General features: G+C 55.3%; 1 protein-coding gene across 3 annotated transcripts in view; it reads right to left on the bottom strand.

Annotated features, from left to right (window-relative positions):
* Positions 1-444: 444 nt before the first annotated feature.
* The window catches only part of NECTIN2 (nectin cell adhesion molecule 2), a 30,088-nt gene continuing 13,421 nt past the window's right edge, over positions 445-17,111 (bottom strand). Inside the window, exons 4-10 of one of the 3 annotated variants that reach the window (XM_079759460.1) lie at positions 15,058-15,354; positions 13,886-14,003; positions 13,393-13,541; positions 5,888-6,041; positions 2,313-2,376; positions 2,051-2,149; positions 445-1,490 (exon numbers count right to left, since the gene is read on the bottom strand). In XM_079759460.1, the coding sequence (XP_079615586.1) occupies positions 1,224-1,490; positions 2,051-2,149; positions 2,313-2,376; positions 5,888-6,041; positions 13,393-13,541; positions 13,886-14,003; positions 15,058-15,354 (1,148 nt within the window). In that variant the 3' untranslated portion in view covers positions 445-1,223. Of the gene's footprint in view, positions 1,491-2,050; positions 2,150-2,312; positions 2,377-5,887; positions 6,042-8,390; positions 9,141-13,392; positions 13,542-13,885; positions 14,004-15,057; positions 15,355-17,111 lie in introns of those variants that run through there. The other 2 variants (XM_079759461.1, XM_079759462.1) reach the window with 2 other exon arrangements.

The raw sequence follows: 17,111 nt of genomic DNA, 5'->3' as shown, positions 1-17,111 counted from the left end.
TTATTCATAATTTTGACTTTGGTCTATTCTTACTTGCTATCCATTAAACCCGAGTCCTTCGTACTTAATTACTACCATTTATATCTCTGTTCCGTTTATTTCTGTCCATTAGGCTGCTGTTGCACTGTTTCCTTTTCATTAACCACAAGCTCTGGATTCCTCTCCTTCTATTACCCATCATTACATTTTTTTTTTTTGCTTATGCATATTTAGTCATTATCCCTTCCATTATTTTTGTCATGTCTTTGGCTTTTTTATTTTTGTCTATAACACATCTTGACTTCGTCTACTGATTCCCTTAAGTCCTGGGCCCCCTATTTATTACCCATCATCATGTTCCACCCTCCTCCCCTTCACATCCCACAGAATACACAAGTTGAGACTTGGTCAAAGTACAAATTCATATTGGTAGGAGAGTCCCTATTACAAAACAATATCAGATCCCTTACCCCAACCCAAGTGACCATCCACCCCCCCACCCCAGGGAGATGTTTGGGTCCCATTCCACTGGGCAGCAGTAAAAGGACGTAGTAGTCTTCAAAGTAACACAAAATTATTCTCTCAAGGCTGGGGTCAGCAAGGCACACTGCATGACACTCACCCTATCTAATCCTCGACGAGGGGGGGGGGGGCAGGGGCTTAATTTCCAGAAGACAGGATTTGGAGAAGTGGGGCTCAGGGAAGGGTCCGGACCCTGTGCCTCCTGCCTGCAGGAGGAGGGAGATGGAGAAGCTATGCCTTGGGCTGGGGACTCCCCTCCTTCCCACCACTGGGGAACAGACAGGGTGGGGAGGGGGTAAGTGGGGCTCTGCTGCCTGGAGGGCTCAGGTCTGAGCAGCAAGGTGCCTGCCCCCCAACATCCAACCCAGCAGAGCTATTGGTCTGGGGTTTTCTTTGGAATTTGGGAGGAGATTGCAGAATGTGAGACGTAAGAGGTAAGAACTAAGGTCACAGTTTTAGGAGTCCTTGGGGTCAGATTGTGTAGAAACGTATTTCCCCTCCCTCAACTCATGAGATAAGGTTGCCAGGTTTCCATTGTCATGGCCGGTTTCTCTAGGTCAGAGATAATGGGTTAGAGGTCACAATGGATCCACCAAGGTAGAAGTCACAGATGAGATGCCTGTGTTCGCTGATAGTGGCCTGGCCAGAGGTCAAGCGGCACTAGATTCCTGGCAGGAAGTTGAGGGATCAAAAAGAGAGGTAAGAGCCAGGGCCATGGCAGCTCACACATACATGGCCCGGGACATGACAAAACCTTTGCCTGAGTAGGAATCAGAGGGACTAGCGTAGGAGAGGGCGTCATAGATGGGGTTGATCTTGTCCAGGTAGTCTTCCTCATCATCATCCATGTCCTCCAGATCCAGGGGTACCCTCTCCACAACAGGCGGCCCTGGAGGCGCCAGGATGGGGGAACCTAGACTCATGGCCCCCAGGAGCAGGGGCCCCGACCGCTCTTCCAAGGTGGGCAGCTCATGGTACCGAGGCATTTCCTGGGGGCAGGGAAGGAATAGGGGCTCAAGGTCACTTCCTGAACTTGACATAGAATCCCCTTGACTCCAAAATCTTGACCATCTCCCCACTCCAACCAGACCCAATCTTACCCCTTGTCACAGGGTCATATGGCTTGTCCCTAATTCAAAGCCCAGAGCACAGACCTCACCCTGTCAATCCTGTCTCTACTCTGTCTTTTGATTTCTGACCTGAGTCTTTCCCCACGAACCTTTGACTTTGATCTTGACCTCAACTACTTAACCTTAAGCCTGAAATAGCCCCTTCAACTTTGCCTAGTTACACCTTCAATATCTGACCCCTGACTTCCAGTAGACGGCTGATGGGACTACATGCAGATGTAGATGTTCAACCAGTCTTCACTAACTGACTTTAAACTCTAACCTCATGTCCTTGGCATTTTTCAGTCGTGACCTCCCCCACTGAATTGTAAACATAGCTCCATGACAGAAGCTCTGACCAGAGACACAGCTCTGAATTTGAGTTGTGACCTTTAATCCTTAACCTCTATGTCAGCAACTGTACCCAGCCTCATCCTCACCCGGGATCCTACCTGCTCAGCACATGAGACGCCAGCATCAAAATAGGGGGTCTTGAGTGGGCTGTGCTCTGAGGCCCCAAGAGTGAAGAGCTGGGAGGGCTGCAGTGGGAGGGGGTGGGATAGGTCAGGACCCCCGCACAGCCCACCTCTTTCCCCCAACTCCCTCTTCCCCACCATGGCCTTACTGGGGAAAGGTGGGGGGGGGGAGGGGGGAGGGGGGCGGGTGCGGGGAGCGGCCCTGGGTTCCAGGCAAAGTGCTTACCATCTCTGGCTCCTCCAGCTTTGCCTTTGGGGTTGGTGGCTTGTATGATGGAGGCCCCTCCAGGCTGTGGGGTAGGAGGTAGACCAGGTAGAGGCTCAGACCTAAGAAGCCCCCCGACCCTAGGGCCATTGCACAAGCTCCTCCTTCTGCCTGATATCCCTTTCTACCTCCCCCCCCCCCCCCCCCCGCCAATTCCCCTTGCCCAGCTAACTCCTACTCATCCCATGGATCTTCTTCCAGGAGGCCTCCTTGATTTTCCAGGAGGATCACGATCTCCTGTGATGAGGTCACATATGGTTGTACACCTCCCTCTTAGGGCACTTAACTGAGCTTGTATTTGAAGTGGGTTTTTTTTCTCTATTGCTTTTTTCAGAGTGGAAGGGAGGGAGGGAGGGGGAGAGAGAGAGAAAAACATCGATATGAGAGACACATCGACTGGTTGTCTCCTGCACACACCTGACCAGGGGTGGCGGGGAGCCACCTCGGGGTGGGGAGTGAACCCACAACCCAGGTACATGCCCTTGTCCAGGAATCAAACCAGCAACCCTTTAACCACTGAGCAACACTGGCCAGGGCTGAGATGTTATTTCTGATTTCACTCAATGACTGTACCCAACCATGCGTAATGTGAGGGAGAAAATGAGGTCTTTGATCAACATGGTGTTCCCAGAACCCACTATGAAGAATTCAGTAAGTATTTGTGAAGAGAATGAATAAAGGATTGAAATGCTTTCCTATCCTCCAAACCAGCGGTCGCCAACCCTTCGGACCTCACGGACCACCAGTGGTCCACGGACCACTGGTTGGCGACCGTTGCTCCAAACTATGCCAAGTTCCCTCATTCTACATACCCACAGATCAGAGCATCCTGTATACATAATGATGGGCACTTACTATGCCCAACTCAGCCCTGGCTGGTGTAGTTCAGTTAGTTGGGTGTCGTATTGTGCACCAAAAGGTTGCTGGTTCAATTCCTGGTCAGGGCACATGTTCGGGTTGTGGGCTCTCTCCCCGCTAGGGGGCATGCAGGAGGCAGCCGATTGATGTTTCACTCTTACATCAACCTTCCTCTCTCTCTAAAAATCATTACAAATATTACCCAAAAAAACGCAACACAGCCCTAGCCAGTTTGGCTCAGTGGATAGAGCGTCGGCCTGTAGACTGAAGGGTTCCAGGTTAGATTCTGGCCAAGGGCACATGCCCGGGTTGTGGGCTTGATCCCCAGTAGGGGGAGTGCAGGAGGCAACTGATCAATGATTCTCTCTCATCATTGATGCTTCTATCTCTCTCTCCCTCTTCCTTTCTCTCTGAAATCAATAAACAAGTATATTTAAAAAAAACACAAACAACAACAACAACACACACACCCAAAAAACACTAACTCAGATACCCCCTCCTCCAGGAGGCCTTCCATGACCTTCTGGCTTCTCTCAGCTCCCTGAGGTTCGCCTGCTCATCCCTGGCCATGCTGCACCATCACTGCCTGGGGACGGTCTGTCTCCTCCAGACCGGGAACCCCAGGAGGGCAGGGCCAGGGCCATCTCAGACACCCCTGGGTCTCGGCACTGGGCTGGGCGCAGGAGGTATGAATTGCAAGTTGTTGTTTTGCATTGACTAGATGATTAAGACACGGTTCACACACTATCTTGTGCATCAGAATAACAGATTCTGAACCCTTCTTGTAAAAGTTCTGATGTAGTAGGTTTGGCATAAGCCTAGGAATATGCATTTTTAACAAGGGTTCCCATGCCGCGCCCCCACTGAGTCATGTTATTTCAGAACCATTTTGCCCCCAAAACACTTAGTTGCTGGATGAATTTCAGCGAGTGATTTCAGCTCTCTGAAACTGTTTCCTCTTTCACGAAATGGTTACCATTAGCTCCCTATAATAACTTATGTTTCCATGATAGATGTATGTGTGTGGACACTTTATTTTTATTGATTTTATTTTTTTTAAATGTTTTTATTGATTTCAGAGAGAGGAAGGGAAAGGGAGAGATAGAAATGTTCATAATGAGAGAGAATCACTGACTGGAAGCCTCCTGCACGCCCACTCCTGGGCATCGAGCCTGCAACCCAGGTTCATAGGTCAACCCTCAACCACTGAGCCACGTGTGGGCATTTTTTAAATGTTTGTCTCATCATTGCGTTCCTACCTCCAGGGCCTGGTCCTGGGTGGCTACTTTTTGAATACTTGTTGACTCGATGAATGGATGTGAGACTTTGTCGAGGTTACACATGTCAAATGCATCTAGTCAAGCCTGGCACATACAAGTGCTCTACACAGAGAAGTGTGGCTAGTTTCCCCCAATATCCAGGCTCCTTCTTTCTCATACTAATAAAGATTTTAGCTGGCACATGGCCACCCAAGAATAAAGACTACATTTCCTAGCTTGCCCTGCTGCTGGGGCAGCCATGTGACAGGTTCAGGTCAATGGAAGTGAGAAGTGATGCATTTCCTTAAAGGGTGACTGAATACCCTGTATTTCTTTCCTTTAAAAAAAAAAAAAATAAATAAAAAAAAAAAATATATATATATATATATATATATATTGCCGAAACCGGTTTGGCTCAGTGGATAGAGCGTCGGCCTGCGGACTCAAGGGTCCCAGGTTCGATTCCGGTCAAGGGCATGTACCTTGGTTGCGGGCACATCCCCAGTAGGGGGTGTGCAAGAGGCAGCTGATTGTTGTTTCTCTCTCATCGATGTTTCTAACACTCCATCCCTTTCCCTTCCTCTCTGTAAAAAATCAATAAAATATATTTTTTTAAAAAATATTTTCTTGATTTTTTACAAAGAGGAAGGGAGAGGGATAGAGAGTTAGAAACATCGATCAGTTGCCTCCTGCACACCTCCTACTGGGGATGTGCCTACAACCAAGGTACATGCCCTTGACCGGAATCGAACCTGGGACCCTTGAGTCCGCAGGCTGAGGCTCTATCCACTGAGCCAAACTGGTTAGGCCTTTTTTTTTTTTTTTTTTTAAATCTATTTTTATTGATTTCAGAGAGGAAGGGAGAGGGAGAGAGAGAGAAACATCAATGATGAGTGTCACAGGGCATTGATCGGCTGCCTCCTTCAAACCCTCCGCTGGGGAATGAGCCTGAAACCCAGGCATGTGTGGCCTGTCCGGGAATCCAACTGTGACCTCCTGGTTCATAGGTTGACACTGAACCACTGAGCCACACCAATCAGGCTTGAATACCCTGTATTTCTACTATTTCCTTTTCCCACTGGCAGGAATGGGGGCTGTGAGGCCAGGATAGCCCTGTCTGGTTGTGAAGTATGTAGATAATGACAGAAGAGTGGGGAGCCTTTGAAATGTGAATAAAGGTGGAGCAACAAGATAGCAGGAGCCTGGGCTCCGATGACTTCACACAGCAGAGCTGTCATATCCATGATTTATGAGACAGGAGTAAACTCTCCTCTCTATCCTATTTAAGTTATAGTTATTTGGGGTGCCCCTGCTTCACAGAGCCATTATGGATGGGTTTTCTCCCATATTTACCCTCCACCTCAGGATCCCCAGTTCTGGGACCCTTCCCTCGTCCACTGCTTAGTATGCATCACTTACTCATCTTCCTCCTCTGCCCCCTGCAGCCTCTGTTCCTTCCGCTGCTGCCGGCAGATGAGGATGCCTGTGGCGACCACAGCGGTAGCAATGATGGCAGCGATGATGCCCCCAATGATGCCCCCGGTGGCTCCTGCCCCTGATGTGTTGGGGGACTCTGCAAGAAGAGGGACAGTGTAAGGGGGTCTCCAGGAGGAAGCCACAGCTCCTGACTCACAGCCCAAGTCATCACCCATCTGCCTACCTTAAAGGCAGGGGACATTCTTTCATTCAACTTATCCTTACTAAGCAATTTCTGTGGAATTTATTCATACAAAAGCCCCCACCCCGACAGAATTTATGTTGTCGTTGGGCAGGGAGACCAACAGTACAGAAACAGCTACAATATGCCAGGTGGCAGTTAAGTGATGTAGGATAAAGCTACATAGCAGGTCTGGCCGGTATGGCTCAGTTGGTTGGGCGAGGTCCCATGTACCAAAATGCTGTGGGCTCAACTCCCCATAGGGGCCGTGCAGGAGGCAGCCAATCAATGTTTTGTTTTTGAAAAAGCTTCATTTTTTTAAAATTATATTTTTATTGTTTTCAGAGAAGGGAGAGGGAGAGATAGAAACATCAATGATGAGAGAGAATCGTTGATCGGGTGCCTCCTGCACGCCCCCTACTGGAGATTGAGCCCACAGCCTGGGCATGTGCCCTTGACTGGAATGGAACCTAGGACCCTTGAGTCCGCAGGCCGACCCTCTATCCACTGAGTCAAACCAGGTAGGGCCAATGTTTTGTTTTTATATCAATATTCCTCTCTCTCCCCCTTCCTCTCTCTAAAAATAAATTTAAAAATCTTAAAAAAAAAAACAACCAAAAAAAAAACCTGCAAAGTGGGGAAAGTGATAGGAAGTGACAGAGCAGGTAATCCGGGAGCCTTACTGCAGGGTGACATTTGAGCGAATATCTGAAGGAGCTGTAGGGGGGTGAGCGATGGGGGGGGGGGGTGAGAACATTCCTGGCAGAGATGGCAGCCAGTGCAAAGGCCCTGAGGAGGAAGCTTTGTGCTGTTTTTAAGTAACAGCAAGGAGCAGCGAATGAGGGGATGCACAGGGAGATGAGGGAAGGGAACTGGTGGGAAGGGAAATAGAGCTACAAGGCAGAGAACTGGGGCGGGGGGAGGGGGGGATCCTGGGGTTAGGATCATAGCCAGGCATTCATTACGGGGAATGGAGTCATCCGAGGATCAGAGCTCCGCCAACCCAACAGGAAATGCCGGGAGAGAAACTCACGGCCCCAGGGCCTTTCCTGTGCAACACACTTCACACTTCCTCACGTTGTTATTGGAGTCATTGCTTGTGTATCTGCCAGTTTCTACACTAGGCTGCGCGCTCCGGACGGGCTGGTCTTGCTGGATGTGTGAGGAAGGGTGGGCAGGGCGCTCAGGACCTGCTAGAAGCCAGACTGACAACATCCCCGCCCCTGCCCTCTACACATGTCTAACATGTGTGGGTGTTAGACAACAAGCAACCTGAATGCAAAAGCCCCGCCCACAGGCCCCACCCCTTCCATGAAGCCCAGACCACTGATGAGATCCAGCCCCCAGAGGAACCATGCCTGGAACCCAGGACTGTCCGTTTCCCACACTCCCTGTTCCACAGCCGGCTCGCTCAGGAGGGCTGGAATGTGGGAGGATAACAGAGTAATTGCCGCTCAGTCCACACCAGCCATCCTCAAGTTACTGTTATTCCAGGCGTCCTGACTGCATGGGAGTCCGCCTGCGTCACTGCTTCATCCCCAGCCATTAAGTGGAAGTCAAAACTGGTAGAAAGTAAACTCACCAAGCCCCTCCCGGCCGGCCAGCCCCACTGGGCAGAGGGGCTCAGCCTACTGAGTAGCGTGGCAGCCTCAGGAGCAGAGACAAAGCCCACGGCAGTGGCCCTGGGGCCAGGGAGCGGAGGTGGCTGGGATTTACCCCTGCCCCTCCCATTCCCCACCTCAGTCCCCAGCCTGGGGGTGGGAGAGGTTCTGGTTGAGGGGAATTAGGTGGGATACAGAGCCACAGCCCTACCTCTGAATCACTGAAAATTCCCTCTAGCTGGGCCCCAGGGGCAGAGGAAGAGGAAGGAAGCGGGGAAAGGCCACTTCTCGGTGGATCCGTGGGACTTCCCTGGTTTCTCAGTACCCACGCCCCCTGGCCTCCTGGGGGCCCGGAGAATGTCGGGGGGCAGCGCTCCCTTCCCAGGTCTCAGCAACCTTGGGGAGTTGGGTCTGTGCTGCTCCCGGATAATCAGACCACAGCACCCTCTGCAAGCGCCCAGGGGTCCAGGACCCCAGCTTGGCCTGGGGAAGGCAGCCTCCCACTGGTCTGGCCACTGCACCGGGAAGGCAGCCTCAGTGCTGGAACCATCAAGTCCGAGCCCTCCCGTCTCTAAGCCCAGATCACAGTCCCACTGGCCTCGGGGGGCGTCTCAGCAATCCAAGGTGTCCTTCAAGGACCCAGACAGTAAGAGCCCCCCAGCCTCCCACTCCATGGAGCCCAGTTTAGCTTTCCTACCCCCCCCAGGAGGGGGTCCACTGTATTACAAGACACCCCCGATTTTTCCTCCAAGGTGTTTATTAACTCCTGAGTGTCACAGGGCAGGGCTGGGGCAGGCCAGAGCCAAAACCAAGTCTCTGTTGGGGGTGGGGGTCCTCTGTGGGTCCCCCTCCCCCTCCCCCATGCGGCCCTGGAGACTGTAAGTCCAGTGTGTGATATTCCACCTCCCTCTGAATCCCAGGAAAGTGGGAGGTAGCATTTGCGCTCCAGTGTCATCCAGACAAACGAGTCCAACCAGTCTGCAGGCTCGGCTCTGTCTCTGTCGGGGGGGTCACACGTAAACCGCCCGCCGGGAGATGAGGGAGCCGTCCAGCTGGGACTCCATGTCATCCTCGAGTGCTAGGGATGGAGGCAGCATGAGGCCTTTCTCGGCCTTCTCCTCCTCTTCCTCGTAGTCCTCCTCCGTGTCCTTGCCGTCCGGCCTCGGGGGACCAGGGGCTGTTGTGGTCCAGAAGACGGGGCCCCCATTCTCAAACACTTGAGTTTTCGGATCATAGGATCCCTGGCCGCTGTCTGGTCCTCCTCCGGCTCCTCCAGGGCTCTTCCTCCTCCTCCTCATCCTCAGCAGGATGTAGGCCAAGGACCCCCCAGCCAGAAGCAGCAGCACCAGCAGTGTCCCCCCCACGGCCCCCCACACCATTGGACCCTCGTCTCGGGGAGAGGCCCGGGGGCCGTCTGAGGAGAGAGAAGGAGGGGTGAGAGAGAGAAAGGGAGACACAAGGTCAAGAGGATACGTCTGGGGAGGACACGGCAGGGGAGTGACAGGAACAGGGAGGTGACTCTGACTGGGCAAAATGGGGGGCGGGGGCGGGGAGAACCCATTCACTTTGCTACAGGCTTTGTATAGAGTGCTTTGTATGCGGGGGGGTTGCCGGCTGGTGGCCCCAGATCTCCTTATACCCACACAGTATTATTAAACTTTCTAGCCAACATTTCAGAAACCAGGTGATGTCACTGAAAATTCCCCATTTCATTGCGGGGAGGGGTGGTGGTGGTGGTGGTGGTGGTGGTGGTCAGATCTGGCAACACCAAAGTCTCCTGGCCTCCACCTGGGGACGGGCCGTAGCTGAGTGAAGGCTGTGACTGGGAGGAACAGAGTTCCACACCCGCCACCAGGTCGCTTGCCAGGACCCAGTAGGCATGTGACCCCTTGAGGATGAGCTGAGGTCATGGTCACAAAATCTTGGGGTGGGTCCAGCCAGGAAGAGGGAGAGGTGGATTTGAGCTTTGACTCCAAAGCTCTTTGTACTCAGAGGAGAAGGGACCTTCTGAGAATTCCTCCCTTGGAGCGCTGGGAGCGCCGGGTCTGGGCCACCCAATCCCCGGTGCCACCCGCCTCCTGCCTGGGCCACCCAATCCCCGGTGCCACCCGCCTCCTGCCCGGGCCACCCAATCCCCGGTGCCACCCGCCTCCTGCCCGGGCCACCCAATCCCCGGTGCCACCCGCCTCCTGCCCGGGCCACCCGCCTCCTGCCCGGGCCACCCATCCCCGCTGCCACCCGCCTCCTGCCCGGGCCACCCAATCCCCGGTGCCACCCGCCTCCTGCCCGGGCCACCCGCCTCCTGCCCGGGCCACCCGCCTCCTGCCCGGGCCACCCAATCCCCGGTGCCACCGCCTCCTGCCCAGGCCACCCATGCCCGGTGCCACCCGCCTCCTGCCTGGGCCACCCATCCCCGGTGCCACCCGCCTCCTGCCCGGGCCACCCATGCCCGGTGCGGAAAACGGGGCTCATGAAGCCCTGTCCCTTTGCCCGCTAGTGCTCCCTGCACTGGCTAAACTGCAGGGGGGAGGCCTGTGGGGGAGGTGACAGGAAGCCAGGGAGGGACAGACATGATACAACGGGAACCTGATCACACATGCTCTTTCCCCGCCCCTGTATGCAGGGTCCACTTACACCAGACCCTCCCCTCCCCACCCTCTGTGCACAGGGTCCCGAGGCGTCTATTTCTGGGTGTTTTAAGAAAGGGGGCTGTCAAGGCAGTTCAGTGACTCGCAGGCAGCAGTAAAAAAGAACAGCAATGTGCCTCAAGTATGAAGGGTAAGTACTACTTTGTGAACCTCTTTTGGAGAAAATATATGCCTCTCCCTGGATACTGGGTGGGGCGCGAAGCAGACTTCGTCCACATCGTCTGGGAACGGGCTGCAGCGCGGGGGGTGGGGGGGGGTGGTGGTGGTGGGGGGACGGACACGCCTGTTCCTGGAGCGGTACTGAGACAGCAGTGAGTTCCTGCGCCCTGGGCTGGAAGTTCCCCGAAGCCTCCCTGAAGGGACGTCTGGCCTGCGGTGTGGCCTGTGTACCCACGTTTGCACCGGCGTGAACCCCACACGCAGGCGATGACAGCACGTCTGGGTCTGTGCACGTGGGGGAACGTGGTGTGTCCCGAAACCCTCGGGGAGAGACTGCCAGGAGTGGGGCAAACTCACTGTCAGGGTCTGGACCTGTCGGTGTTTCTGCGGGCATCTACCTGTGGGCGTGGCTTTATGGCGTTTTGGACGGCTCCTCGGTCTGTGGCTGCCTTTGGGATAGTCAGGGGGAGGGGGCGTCTTTCCTCACTGCGCGGTCTTTCTGGGGCTGTGATTCTGTGTGCATCCCGGTCCCCAATGGGTCTCGGGGTGTTTCACTGGGTGAACACAGCCAAGGGGCTGACCCCTGGCGCTGGTGTGCGCCCAGCAGCAGACAGCCCTGGGGCACGTGTGTGTGTGTGTGTGTGTGTGTGTGTGTGTGTGTGTGTGTGTGTTTGGGGGTTTGCACTCCTCCGATGGCCCTTAAGTGTGCCCGCGTCTGAGTTCTGCAGGCTGCGCCCCTGGGAGTGCCTTCTGCATATGTGTGTGTGTGGGGGGGGGGGGGGGGGACCATTTCTCAGGTGTGTTTCTGGGGTGGAGGTTCCAGTTGGGTGCCTGGCTGGGTGGGTGGAGCCGACTTCTCTGGGTGTGCCTTGGACGGCAAGGCCTGTGTCTCATTCGCCAGTGTTCCCAGCATCAAGGAGAAAGCCTGACCGAAACTGGTTTGGCTCAGTGGATAGAGCGTCGGTCTGCGGACTTGAAGGGTCCCAGGTTCGATTCCGGTCAAGGGCATGTACCTTGGTTGCGGGCACATCCCCGGTAGGGGGTGTGCAGGAGGCAGCTGGTCGATGTTTCTCTCTCATTGATGTTTCTAGCTCTCTATCCCTCTCCTTCTCCCTTCCTCTCTGTAAAAAATCAATAAAATCAATCAATAAATAAATAAATAAAAAGGAGAAAGCCTGGCCAAGAGGAAACCTCGACAAATACCTGTCAGGTGACAATTTGTTGAAAGAAACCCTCTAACGGGTTTTTGGAGTTTCTGAGGGTGTGCACCCCGAGACGGTTGTGGAGTTTCTCCGTGTTGATATGAGTGATGTAACTGCACGTGAATTGCAGATTCCCGCGATCCTTTCCCCTCCCCCAGCACATCCAGTGGTTGTGTCCCCCTACAGGTGGGCGTGTGTGTGTGCCTGAGCGTGACACCATGTGGAGCGCTGGCCAGCTGAGCGTGCTGTGTGTGACCGTGTGTCTGAGTGGGCCCATCAGATCTCCTGGCGAGTGCCTGCCTTCCCCAAGAGAGGCCTGCTGTCATTTGGGTGTCTTTCTACATGTGTGTGATGTCAGATTGTCGTGGGGGTCTGCTTCCCGCCGTCTTCACACGGGTGCGTGGGCGTGCTTTGGTGGGGGCCAGGCCACCGTTCCCGTGTTGTGTCTGCACAGGGATGTGCCACGGAGAGCCACGCTGGAGGGCGTTCCCGAAAGGCTCTTCCCGGGACTGGGGGTCTCGGGCTCCGGCCAGCTGTGATCTGATCTGGTTCAGTGTCGGCTGGTGCCCTGCCCGCCTGGGGGGTGTCACGGTGACAGCAGTGTGTGGGCTACGTTATGGGCGAGGTTTTTTTGGTTCCAATGCATCTCGAAGCACAGGGTGTGTCTGCAGACACCGGCCCTGCTGGCTGTGGCTCTGACCTGACGGGGACTCTGCGCCCAGCCACGGGGTCCGTCTGTGTCTGAGTGTCGGGGTGCACGGCCCTGTGACCGTCCCTGCCTCCCTCCAGGTGTGTGATGCACAGCTGTGATCCCAACCCCACTGCCTTCAGCCTCCGCACAGGCTGAGTCTGCCTTCGCTCCTTTCCTCTCTGGCTGTGTGTCTTGGGGTCTGTTTCTTTCTTTTTTTAAAAAAAAATAAAAATATTTTTATTATTGATTTCAGAGAGGAAGGGAGAGGGAGTGAGAGATAGAAGCATCAATGATGAGAGAGAATCATGGATCGGCTGCCTCCTGCACACCCCACACTGGAGATCAAGCCCACAACCTGGGCATGTGCCCTGACCGGGAATCGAACCGTGATCTCCTGGTTCCTAGGTCGATGCTCAGCCACTGAGCCATGCCGGCCAGGCCAGGGGTCTGTGTTTCACATCAAGGGGACTCGGAGAACTTCCCACCCACAGACCCATTTCATCATCAGTCACCGTTTCCAAAGCACCGACTCCAGAAACACAAACGCCCGACATGCACTACCAGTGGCTCCAGACGGAAAGGACCAGCGTTCACCGTAAGAAGTTCGGGTCTGTGTCCGTCGGGCTACCTCACTTGTGTGTGATTCTGTGGGCGGGTCTCGGGGGCTGGAGCCCAGGCAAGGTCACTGCGTCTCTTCCTGAAGACCCTGCCCCGCCTCTCCTCCCCAGGAAGCGCCCAGCACAGGCCTCAACCTCCCAAACTCCTCTGCCAACACCTACCTCTATCAGCCCAACCCAGACCCCCTGGGGGCGAGAGAAAACCCACACCACCCTCCTCTCCCATCACCAGGCGGGTCTGGACCCCTTCCCTAGCCGGCGGCACAGCCTCCCCCGTGCAGCCCGGAACCAAAAGAGAGGAACGTGGGACAGACCCGGTCATCACACACCGCCCCCGAGACCTGCTCACCTCGAACGAGGACCACCTGCTCGGCGCGGCCCGTGCCCTCGGCGTTGCTGACGGTGCAGGTGAAGGTGGTGTTGACCAGCCTATCCACCAAGTGGACTAGCAGCTGGGATCCCTGGTCTTTTGCTGAGGCTGGTAAGGAGCCCGAGGTCCTGGAGAATGTGGAGGTCACATGAGGGGGACAGCAGGGTCCACAGAGCACAGGCCGGGTCCTTGATGACAGAGCCCTCAGGAGCCAGGCCCCAGGGACCCTGAGCTGTCCGCTCCCTCCTTTTGGAGGATTTCCCCCGGTTCAGACCCCAGTTCCTCTGCCCTCAGACCCAGGAGTCCAGGCCCCCAGCCCCTCCTTCCTCAGACCCAGGAGTCCAGGCCCCCAGCCCCTCCTCCCTCAGACCCAGGAGTCCAGGCCCCAGCCCCTCCTCCCTCAGACCCAGGAGTCCAGGCCCCCAGTCTCTCCTCCCTCAGACCCAGGAGTCCAGGCCCCCCCAGGACTCACGTGCTCCAGACATAGCTTGTGGGCTCTGGATTGCTGCGAACATCACAGTTCAGAGTGGCCTCACTACGGCCGAGGTACCAGTTGTCGTCATAGCCAGAGATGGAGACCTCGGGGGGGTCTGGAGGAAATGGGGGGATTGGCTCAGAGAGGGGAGAGTCCCAAAAGGGATGACAGGCAAGCAGACAGACGGGATCCTATAGAAATGGAACAGGTTGGCAGGAGATGAAACCGTGGGAACTGTCAGGGGCGAATCCCTCTGGTGTGTCTGCGAGGCCAGGACAGGGACACCGCTCCCAGCACTCGGAGGAAGCTTTTCTTGGGGCCGGCAGTGCCCTGGGGGCTGCTACGGACAGTGTGCTATTTCCCCGGCAGCGTGGATAGGGGAATCTGGCCGAGCCTAGGTCTAACCCAGTGGTCGGCAAACTCATTAGTCAAGAGAGCCAAATATCCACAGTACAACGATTGAAATTTCTTTTGAGAGCCGAAAACCGACTTCTGTGCATGGGCCACGAAGTTTCAATCGCACTGTACGTGCGCACCCGCACGTGGTATTTTGTGGAAGAGCCACACTCAAGGGGCCAAAGAGCCGCATGTGGCTCGCGAGCCGCGGTTTGCCGACCACGGGTCTAACCGAAGGCATTGTTGGGAGGAGTGTGAGCATGTTGCTGTGGGTGCCTGAAAGACAGGGTTGGTGGGCACAGTGCCAGGGAAGCCTCGAGGGCTGTGTGAGGGGGTGTGCGTGTGCGCAGTGTGAGGAAGAGCTAGCCTAGAACATACTGGAAGGCGTCAGTACTGTCAGGGCCCAGTGGGGTCGCTGGGAATCATTTGCGGAGGCAGGAGTTGGTGTAGAGACCGTAGGAGAGTCGATGGAAACAGAGTGAGTGAGTGTGTGCGTGTAGACAGTGCTGGTTCAGGCAGTGTGGACTCAGAGTGGTTGGCACAGACAGTGGGGGCAGCGTTTGCCACTGCCTGGCCGTGTGGAGCCAGTGTAGACACGGGGCAGTGTGTGGCTGTTGCCTGGGGGGGCGGGTATGGGAAGCACAGACGAAGGGCAGGCAGGCAGGGCAGAATGTGGCCCAGAGCCCAGGTGGACAACACCGAGGGTCGGCGTGGACGGCGCCCGGGAAGCCAGTGCAGACAGCAGGAGAGCTGCAGTCACATGAGGCACTCACAGCGCACAGCGAGGGTCACGGGCAGCAGGGCTGGCTTCTCCAGGGCCTCGTGCTCCACCTTGCAGGTGATCTTGGCACCATCTACTTGGCTCGAGGGCACCACGGCGTAGCGGCTGGTGACGGTGACTGTGCCGGACAGGGGCCCTGACGTCTCGGTCTCTTTGTGCTCCCCACGCAGGGGCGAGAGCCAGGAGATTTTGGCGGGCGGGCGGCCCCCCGAGGAGACACAGCGCGCCACGGGCACCGGCTCCGAGCTGAGTGTGACCTCCTGGGTTTCAGCGTGGTTCTGGGGCTGGGCTGGGAGAAGAGCAAAGCGGGTGGTCACTGCGGAGCTGAGCAGTGCGGCCCCCAAATGCCCGTGTTCAAATCCCGGCTCTGCTGCTTAGCACAAGTAACTTCCCAACTCGGTACCTCAGTTCCCTCTTCTGTAAAGTGGGGATAATAAAAGTACCCACTGCACAGAATGGTGTTGTGGACTAAATACATGGATATCCAAATACACCGACCAGTGCCTGGCACGCACTGCTCAACCTAAGCGCTAGCCGTTATGTCCTGCAGCCAGTGTCCGCTCTCTGCTCTGCTGGACAAGCGGAGTGTCCCAGAGCCTGGGATTTAAAAAGAAAAGCCAATGCAGAACAACGTGGTCCAGAGGTCCAGCTGCAGGCCTTCTTCGTTTCCTATAATCACCACTAATGGTGGTGGCAGGAGTGGGATAAAGGCAGTGAAGAAACCCAAAGCTCATAATTTTTTTTGCCCTTTTCACCCATCCTCTTGGAAAACGTGAGGAGGAATAAAAACCTCCAGGAGGAACAATGCCAACCCATAGGTATGGATGCGTGTCCATAACCAGAACTGGCCCCTGAGTTCTGACTACATCGCTAGCTGCCTTCGGGACCTCATCGGGGTGTCTCCTGAGCTGCTGCTGCTTCTTTTTTTTTAAAAAATATATTTTATTGATTTTTAACAGAGAGGAAGGGAGAGAGATAGTTAGAAACATCGATGAGAGAGAAACATCGATCAGCTGCCTCCTGTACACTCCCTACTGGGGATGTGGCCGCAACCAAGGTACATGCCCTTGACCGGAATCGAACCTGGGACCCTTGAGTCTGCAGGCCGACGCTCTATCCACTGAGCCAAACCGGTTTCGGCTCTCCTGAGCTTCTTAATGCGGTGTAGTCCATCTGTCCCTGACCAGCAGAGCCTCCGATGGGCCTCCCCACATCTTCCCTGGTCGCCCCCCCATCTGTCCTCTGACCGCTCCAGGAACGCCCACCCCTGCTCCTACCCACAGCAGGGGTCTTGGCGACCCTCCGCCTGAAATGCTCTGGCCTCCCTTCTCCTTGGCTTGCTCTTTGTCCTCCTCCAGATTCCAGCTTCACTTCCTCAAGGGAGCTTTCCTGACACAGTGACACTCACTCACACCAAGAAGCAGAGCGGGCTGTCCCGCGCTCCTGCCGCAGCCGGTGCCCTCGGTGTGTCTCTCGAACAGAACAAATGATTGCACAAGAGAAACCTTTGGGCCCTAACCGGTCTGGCTCAGTGGATAGAGCGTCGGCCTGCGGACTGAAGGGTCCCAGGTTCGATTCCGGTCAAGGGCATGTACCTTGGTTGCGGCCACATCCCCAGTAGGGGGTGTGCAGGAGGCAGCTGATCAATGTTTCGCTCTCATCGATGTTTCTAACTCTCTCTCCCTCTCCCTTCCGCTCTGTAAAAAATCAATAAAATATATTTTTTTTTTAAAAAAAGAGAGAGACCTTTGGGAAGGGCGGGGGAGGAGAGCTGTGACTGGTTTCAGCTCCTTAAAAAGAGAAGTAAGCACTCTGGGGACTGTACGGGGCAGTCCTCTGAAACTCTCTGGGGCCGAGAGGGGAAAATGAACTGCCAGAGTGACCTGGCTTCTGGGAAGTTGCTGGAAAAAGGTAGGGATTCCAGGGGAATGCCAAGACTTAGCAAGAAATAGCATCCTTTAGGGAAAAATGCCTTCCCTGATTCTGCCCCATTCCGCTCACTAAGGGGCGGTGCCGGCCACCCTCGGAGCCAGAAGGCTGGGAGTC

The sequence above is a fragment of the Cnephaeus nilssonii genome (genome assembly GCF_951640355.1).
Source record: "Cnephaeus nilssonii genome assembly, chromosome: 20".
In the NCBI taxonomy this organism is placed as follows: domain Eukaryota; kingdom Metazoa; phylum Chordata; class Mammalia; order Chiroptera; family Vespertilionidae; genus Cnephaeus; species Cnephaeus nilssonii.
Note: the sequence above shows the minus strand (reverse complement) of the source record. Positions and strands in the feature narration are given on the sequence as shown.